At 57.2% G+C, this 8,124-nt stretch overlaps 1 protein-coding gene across 1 annotated transcript; it reads left to right on the top strand.

Annotated features, from left to right (window-relative positions):
* Positions 1-3,976: 3,976 nt before the first annotated feature.
* On the top strand, positions 3,977-5,865 carry Adra2c (adrenoceptor alpha 2C). The gene has a single exon (XM_057772347.1). It carries the CDS (start codon positions 4,006-4,008, stop codon positions 5,380-5,382), a length of 1,377 nt encoding a protein of 458 aa, XP_057628330.1. The 5' UTR covers positions 3,977-4,005; the 3' UTR covers positions 5,383-5,865.
* Positions 5,866-8,124: the final 2,259 nt, after the last annotated feature.

The following is an 8,124-nucleotide window of genomic DNA, read 5'->3' on the forward strand; positions in this document are numbered from 1 at the left end:
TGTTTCCACGACTCTGTCGCCAGCCGGAGCTAGGTGAAATGGGGTATCTCCCTGACCCCGGCTCTCCTCAGCTCCTATAGGCACCAACTAAAGACAAAGATAGGCAAGTCAGATGTGACACTCCCTCAGGGACACGGAGTATCTGAGCCAGCACCAATCTTAGAGGCAGTGATGCAATGTGCTCATTCCACAGACAGGGAAACTGAGGCCTGCGAGTGGGGAGGGTCACTCAACTGCCAAACAGCAAAGAAAGACATAAGCAGGAGCTTAAATTCACATTTGATGACTCCACTCTCTTCAGAATCAAGGTGTAAATGGTTGCACATGCATATGTGCATGGGCATATTTGTGTGCATGCATGCTTATGTATGAAAATGAGCATACACTGTGTGTAAACATAAGCATTGCATGTTGATACACATGCACATATGTGTGTGCATACATGTCTTTGATTGGTACTTACAGGTGCAGATACACATACACATGTATATGCCGGAGTAAATACACAGGTGCACTGTAAAGCATATAAAGGTATGTATGTATGTATACACATGATGTAAATGTGTGGATGTGCACATGTAAGTGGTATGTAAGCACACATGTATTATGAACAGGTGCATAGGCATACAACATGCAAGTGTATCTTCATGGACTTTCACATTTATAGACAATGGGTACATATGTGCACACTTGAATAAACATACTCATATGGGTGTGTATACATGAATATGTGTATGCATGAGTCCAGAAGGAGTGATGTACATATGTGTTCATGTATACCTGTGAATGCAGCAGGGTAATTCAAGGAGACCAGTGTCCATCAGCACCTGCCAGGGTTCATCCAGAGACATTCAACCAAATCCCTTGATTAGAGGCCTAACAGAATTGAGGGCCCAGGACCCAACATCCAGGCATTGTGGTCCTGGCTGACCAACCCCATTGTTTTAGACACCACTCATCAGTATACCTCTGAATACCCAGGATACTTCACTTCATGTGGCTTTCCTTCTGAAATGTACCAGGACCTCCCCAGCATGCCTCCACAGAGTGGGTACAGACACACCCACTGCTGCCAGTGTGGCCTGCCACCAGCTGCTCTTGGGGTGCACACACTGCTTGCCTGGCACAGAACAATTAGAAGCAGACTGTCAGGCCTAATTGGCTATCTCTGGGCAAAGAAGCCCGTCCAGCCTCTTTATATGTCCCTGCTATTGCAGAGGCCTCAACACCTGCCCCAAATGCAGTCCAGGGCTCTCAAGCCAAGGACTAAGAGCAGGCTCCTCAACTCTTACCTCTGGTTGCTGACCCCAGAGTGGAGCTGTGGCCAACATCCCCAAGGGGCACGCACTGGCAAGTCCTCCAGATGCCCTGGCTAGGTTGACCCTGCACACTGTCCCCAGCGCAGATCCCTTTGCCTTTATATATCTCGTGTCTAGCCAGCCATCACTTGTAAGCATGAGGCCTGAGACAGCTACCTGTTGTCCCTGCAGTTTCTCACAAGAGGGCTCCTCTCTGATCCGGGGAGGTCCCCAGTGCTGCCTGCGGGGAGGAGAAGCCATCTCTCTAACACTTGTATCTGACCAGTGCCCACTTGCCCTTCTCCTCATCTTCCTTTGGCTCCCCCATTCTCCAGGACCACACCGGGCACATTCTCACCTGGGAAGCATCCCATTGGAAGGAACACCCACACTCCTAAGGAGCACTCTGTTCTAGGCAGCATTCACACACTAGGGACTACCTCAGTCCCTAGGGAGCATGGTCCACAAGACCTATTCCTAATAACCCCTCCATATACACTGCAAAGGTGACACACGCTGTCACCTCCTTCCAGAAGCTCTCGTAGCCATACAGGAACATCAAACGCAAGGCCAGTCCTCCTCTGGCTCAGGTGTTGATGGTCAGCTGAAATTGTCCTGATCAGTAGCCCCTGTTATGGCCTCGGGATAAGAAAGACCTTTTTAATAACCTTAGTGACTCTTCCTCCCAGATCACATTATCAGATGACAGTACAGGGCACTTTGCTACTCCTGAGTAAGAAAGTACCCAGGAACCATGCCCTACACTGACACAGGACTCAGGACAGGTCCATGGTTTGAACTGTTTCACTTCTGCCTAATCCTAGTTGGGCACCCTTGCCCTGAGGGTAGGCCCTGTGGATCCTCTAGGGAGGCAGTGCTCCCAAGGAAGCTGCACTGTCTTCAAAGACTGCAGACCAGACGCAAAAGCTCCCCTATTGAGCTCAGCGAGAAGCAGCCATCAGAGCAGGCATAAGTCCAGGCTCCACAGGTCATTGCTTCAAGGTCCTTGTGATGATTTCCCTTTCCTGGCTATCTGACTGTGTAGGGAGAGGTCCTGGCCAGCCTCGATGGGGAGGATGGTCCTTCTTCAGTCCTAGCGTGGAAATGTTAAGCCTGGGAACTCCAGTTTATTCCCTTGGCCACCTCCTCCCTAGAGCTCTGTCTTCATAGACTAGGGCTGCCTGGCGGCAGATAATCAGTGTCTAGCACTCAGCTGAGGCCACGGGTGACAGGACTTCTGTGAAATGAACAGACAAGATCTCCTCAACATTTGCTCACTCTCCCTTGAACCCGCGCACACAAAATCGCCCATCAGGCAGGTCAGTCCGGAGTTTGTCAAAGGCGTTAATCTTGAGTGTCCCCTCCAGCTTTGAAAAGAGGGTCGCACAGCATAAAGATTAAACTTCAACAATTGATATGGAGCTTGGGAGCCTGATCCGGGCCTCCACTGACACCACGGTTATGATTCACGATCCCGCAGCGCTGGGAGGTGCGCAGAGGAGGGAACGGAGGCCGACTGAGGAGGTGGCTCAGAAGGGGAGCAGGGACCCCAAGCTCCTCAGGAACGAAGCGCACAGGCGGTGCGGCGTTCTCTGCAACGTCGCTACAGTCTCGCTCTCCAATCCGGCCGCCGACCCAGGCCAGCCCCTTGTTGCACGAAGGTGTGCGCGCCCGCGCGCTCCATCGCTTGTAACCATAATCGAGTGAGGTGGAGGTTTTGGTCTTAGAAAGAGCAGGCTTCTAGAACTCACCACTCAGGCCAGCCCGCGCTCAACTGGGTCCCGCAAGCTGCAGTCAGCCCTGGAGGGGGCGCCCTCGCCGAGTGCGCGCCCTGCGCCGCCGCCACGGGCTCCTCCCCGGCGCCGCCGGCAGGTTCGCCCAGGCGGCCGCGGGCTCCGGCTCCCGGCCCGCTCCCCCTGGGCGGGCGGCTCGGGCCTGCGGGGCGCCCCGCCCCGCCCGTTGCACCCTCCCCGCTGCGCAACTGGACTCAAGTTGGAAGCCGAGCCCGGGCGGCTGCACTTGCGCCAAGCGCACCGCGGCGGCGGCGAAGACGCTGCACCCGCGAGCGGGGAGGGCGAGGCGGCGCCCGCACGGCCTAACGCGGACCACGGGGGGCGCCCGCACCCGGAGCAGCAGGAGGACAGCTGGTGTAGGCGCCGAGCCCGGCAAAGTAAAGTTGCAGTCGGAGGTTGGGCGCGGGGGCCCGGAAGAGCGGCAGCCCGCGCCCTGGCTCGCCTAGCCTCAGCCAGGAGGATGGGAAGCAGATTGTCCGTGCTGCCGCCTGGAGCCTGCAGCCCAGTCGGGTACCCGGACCGTGGAGCGGCTAGCGTGCGCCAGCTTGGACACCGCATCTCCGTGGGCTGGCGGCCCGGGCGCTCCCACTGAACCCAGGCCGAGGGCGGGGCCGCGCGAGGACCCGGGACCTACACCCCTTCCCCCCACCACCGCGTCGCCGCGCTCTCCGGGCACCTCCAGCTCTGCACTTACGCGCGCGGCAGCTGCGGGGAGCCCGGCAGCCACGCTCTCCAGTGCGCCGCCCGCCCGCCGGGCCACCACGGCCGAGGGCCGGCTCCTGGGCTTCGCGGCCCCCAGCAGGCACGCCGGAGGAGCAGGCGGCGATGCGGACGCCGACCCAGGCTGGGGGGCGCCCGAGCTGCCGCGGCTGCGCCCCGGCTCCTGGCAGGACCGCGTAGCTCGCGGGAGGACCATGGCGTCCCCAGCGCTGGCCGCAGCGCTGGCGGTGGCAGCGGCTGAGGGCCCCAACGGGAGCGACGCGGGCGATTGGGGTAGCGGCGGGGGTGCCAACGCCTCGGGGACTGATTGGGGGCCGCCGCCGGGCCAGTACTCCGCAGGTGCTGTGGCGGGGCTGGCAGCCGTGGTGGGTTTCCTCATCGTTTTCACCGTGGTGGGCAACGTGCTCGTGGTGATCGCTGTGCTGACCAGCCGAGCGCTGCGCGCCCCGCAGAACCTCTTCCTGGTGTCTCTGGCCTCAGCTGACATCCTGGTGGCCACACTGGTCATGCCCTTTTCGCTGGCCAATGAGCTCATGGCCTACTGGTACTTCGGGCAAGTGTGGTGTGGTGTGTACCTGGCACTGGACGTGCTCTTCTGCACCTCGTCCATCGTTCACTTGTGTGCTATAAGCCTGGACCGCTACTGGTCGGTGACACAGGCGGTAGAGTACAACCTGAAGCGCACGCCACGCCGTGTCAAGGCCACCATCGTGGCCGTGTGGCTCATCTCGGCTGTCATCTCCTTCCCGCCTCTCGTCTCCTTCTACCGACGGCCCGACGGCGCCGCCTACCCGCAGTGCGGCCTCAACGATGAGACCTGGTACATCTTGTCCTCCTGCATAGGCTCCTTCTTCGCGCCCTGCCTCATCATGGGCCTGGTCTATGCACGCATCTACCGCGTGGCCAAGCTGCGCACGCGTACGCTCAGCGAAAAACGTACCCCCTCTGGCCCCGACGGTGCGTCCCCTACCACAGAGAATGGGCTGGGCAAGGCAGCGGGGGAGAACGGGCATTGCGCGCCCCCGCGCACCGATGTGGAGCCAGATGAGAGCAGCGCGGCAGAGAGGCGGAGGCGCCGGGGCGCGCTGCGCAGAGGAGGACGGCGGAGAGAGGGAGCCGAGGGGGACATGGGCAGTGCAGACGGACAGGGACCAGGGCTGGCGGCCGAGCAGGGCGTTCGGGCAGCGTCTCGGTCCCCAGGACCTGGCGGGCGTCTGTCACGAGCAAGCTCGCGCTCCGTCGAGTTCTTTCTGTCGCGCCGGCGCCGGGCGCGCAGCAGCGTGTGCCGCCGCAAGGTGGCCCAGGCGCGCGAGAAGCGCTTCACCTTCGTGCTGGCGGTGGTCATGGGCGTGTTCGTACTGTGCTGGTTCCCCTTCTTCTTTAGCTACAGCCTGTATGGTATCTGCCGCGAGGCCTGCCAGTTGCCTGAACCGCTCTTTAAGTTTTTCTTCTGGATCGGCTACTGCAACAGTTCGCTCAATCCGGTCATCTACACCGTCTTCAATCAGGATTTCAGGCGCTCTTTCAAGCACATCCTCTTTCGAAGGAGGAGAAGGGGCTTCAGGCAGTGACCCTCAGGCCTCCTGGCACTGACCTCCTGGACAGCTCCGAACTCGGGCCGGCAGAGGGACCAATCAGGGGTGGCCTCTCCAGAGTTCCAGGAGTGGCCTGGAATTCAGGGCGCAGTGTGGAATGTAGCCAGCAGGAGCTGGGCGAGAGACAACTGGGCCTCGGGGAGTGGGGAGGAGAAAGGGAGACCCCTTTGCCTTCCCATCTCAGCGAGTGGCTGTGGCTAGGTTGTGGATCCAGTTCCTGAGAGAGCTTCTGTGGAGTGTGGCTGTGAAGTTAGGGTTTTAGATGGCAGACAGCTGCAGCAAGAAAGGACCCCCCCCCCAAACTCTCAGTGTTCCCTGTGAGCAAGGACTGACTTCCTATGACCTAAAAGGCGTCTATCTGGGGGAGGAGAGAGGGTGCAGACAATCTCTGGTTACTGAGAGTATTTGTTTGCCAAAAACATTGACAGCCAAAACAACCAAACCATTTTCTAAATAAACCTTTGTAATCTAAGTGTGAGGTACATTGGTCAGTCTTTAAGCTAGGGTGTGGGGGAACTCTCCAGACTGTTCCAAGTATCCCACACAGGCACACACTAGGGGTGCTCTGAGGGCTGAGTTCTGTCTCTCTTTCATGAGGGAGGGGGGGTCTCTTTAAATACTTAAATATTTGGGGCATATGCAAAGTCTATACTCAAAATTCTTTTCTGTAATTGACTAAAGGGCAAAGGAATGGAGGGCCTCAAGCTGATTCCAAGTTTGGATCCTGGGAAGTGTCCTCCCCACATTCTACCCGTGTGTTCTGCCCCAGGCATGTCTGTTCTCAGAACTCTGTGTAGCACTGGCATACAGCATACTCTTTGGGTTGTCTCCTAACGTGGGCAAGGTGAGGTGAGACGTGTCCCAAGAAGTCTTCCCTTACACATGGGGTGGAGTCATGGCCAGAAGCCTTTGCCTAGTTGCTGGGTGGTCAGAGTGAGCTGGACAGTCCCCAGGTATTGCTTATGAATCAGAGCCAAGGTCATTGTGGCCCATTGAGCGGAGGAGGGTCTAGAGACCCCCAAGGACTTCTCCCCAGTGCCACCCACTCTTGTCCTTTTGCTCAACCCCCAGTCCTCAGCATAAAATGCTTTTGAGAGACTTCTTGTCACCACGCCAGGACCCCATGAACTCTCCCTCGTAACCCCTTGTGGCAAATCCTGGAAGTCGCTAGGGTAGGTTGGGAGGAAGATTGTGAGGGCCTGGACATGGCCTGGGAGAGTTGCCTCTACACCTGTGATCCAACTCACTGGGATAGGTAGGCTAGAGGACTCTTGCCAGGATCCCCACTGGGACTGCCTAGCCTTTATTTCTCCTGTGTCCCCACCCCATCAGTCCTGTCCTTCCCAAGCTCCTGCCTGAAGTCAGACACCAGAGCAGGGCCTTTCTGGCCCAAACTGCCAAAACTGTCTCTTGAGAAAAGAGCTTGAGGTTGCACGTGTGCATACACACACACACACACACACACACACACACACACACACACACAGAGTTGCTTGGCCTCTTCATCCACTGTGGATCCTCACAGCATCCCACAGTGTCAGGATTCACCATCACTTCACGTGGTGACACACTTACTGTGTTCTGGGCTTAGGCCCAAATGGGGAAACTGAGCCTGGAGTGGTAAGAAGAACAGAATCAACTACCTAAAGTGGATCAGGGAGATCTCAGCTCTCTCTGGCCCTGTGAAGAGAGGGCTTTATGAGATTGCCAGTCAGGAACCTGGGGGGATACATTGGAAATGGCAAGTCGGTCCCACTAAGGAGGGGATTGTGCCCAGGGAACCTCCCATACGCTTATAACAGAAAGGCCTCCTGGGCCCAGGGCCTCAGAATTGCTACTGTAGAGCCAGCATCTCAGAGCACCCAAGAATAGAGCCAAGATTATTGATAAGATAGGGAGGCAGTCCCCATTCTCTACCCTCAATAGCCCCAAATCCAACCCAAGACACCTTTGTCTTGAGCAGAGTAGCATTTTTTGAATTCTGTAAATATTGCTACCAGCACATTTTGTGACGCTCGGAGAGGGGATTAACTTGCCTGGGATCACACACCTAGCCATAACACCCATGCAGGGTTTGGGTTCCCTGACTCAAAATTTGACCATAAAATGAAGATTTCCAGGCAGGTCTTCACCAACCGTTAGGTTGTGGGGAATGGATTCCCACAGAGGAGGAAGGGACCCAGGCAGGGACTGGACTAGCTGTAGGAAAGGGCAATTGTATTTTAGGAAACTGGATCCTGGGGTTGTGGGTAAGCAAGGAGAAACATAGCAGGAGACTGGGAAAAAAGTCTGGGTGCCAGGTTGAAGAGGTAGAGAGCCCTCCTCAGCTGGGGTGTGTGTGTCGGGGAAGGGTGTGTGTGGGGGGGGCTTTGAGTCCCTGAGAGACTGAGTTTTGTGGAAATGTGTTGGCCCTGCAGCCAGAACTGTCCTGTTATGCACACTGGCATGCCTGGATCATCAGTGAACTCCAAGGGCCCTGGGTGCCCTGGGTGCATGCAGTAGAGACCATGCCAGCCTAGAGCCAGGCCTCTTGGGGATTAGCTCTGCGAACATGGCTGTCAACAAACCCTGCTCTTTTTCATTTCCTAGTCCCAGGAATGATGCTCTAGGCTCTAGCTTGCGCCCTACCCAGGGGGGCTCTGGAGAGGCAGCTAAGCAGCTGGTTAGACAGACAAACCCCCTGCAGGGATGGGTTGCCTTGTGTGCCTCACATCTGAG

Source organism: Chionomys nivalis, chromosome 6 (assembly GCF_950005125.1).
Source record: "Chionomys nivalis chromosome 6, mChiNiv1.1, whole genome shotgun sequence".
NCBI lineage: Eukaryota > Metazoa > Chordata > Mammalia > Rodentia > Cricetidae > Chionomys > Chionomys nivalis.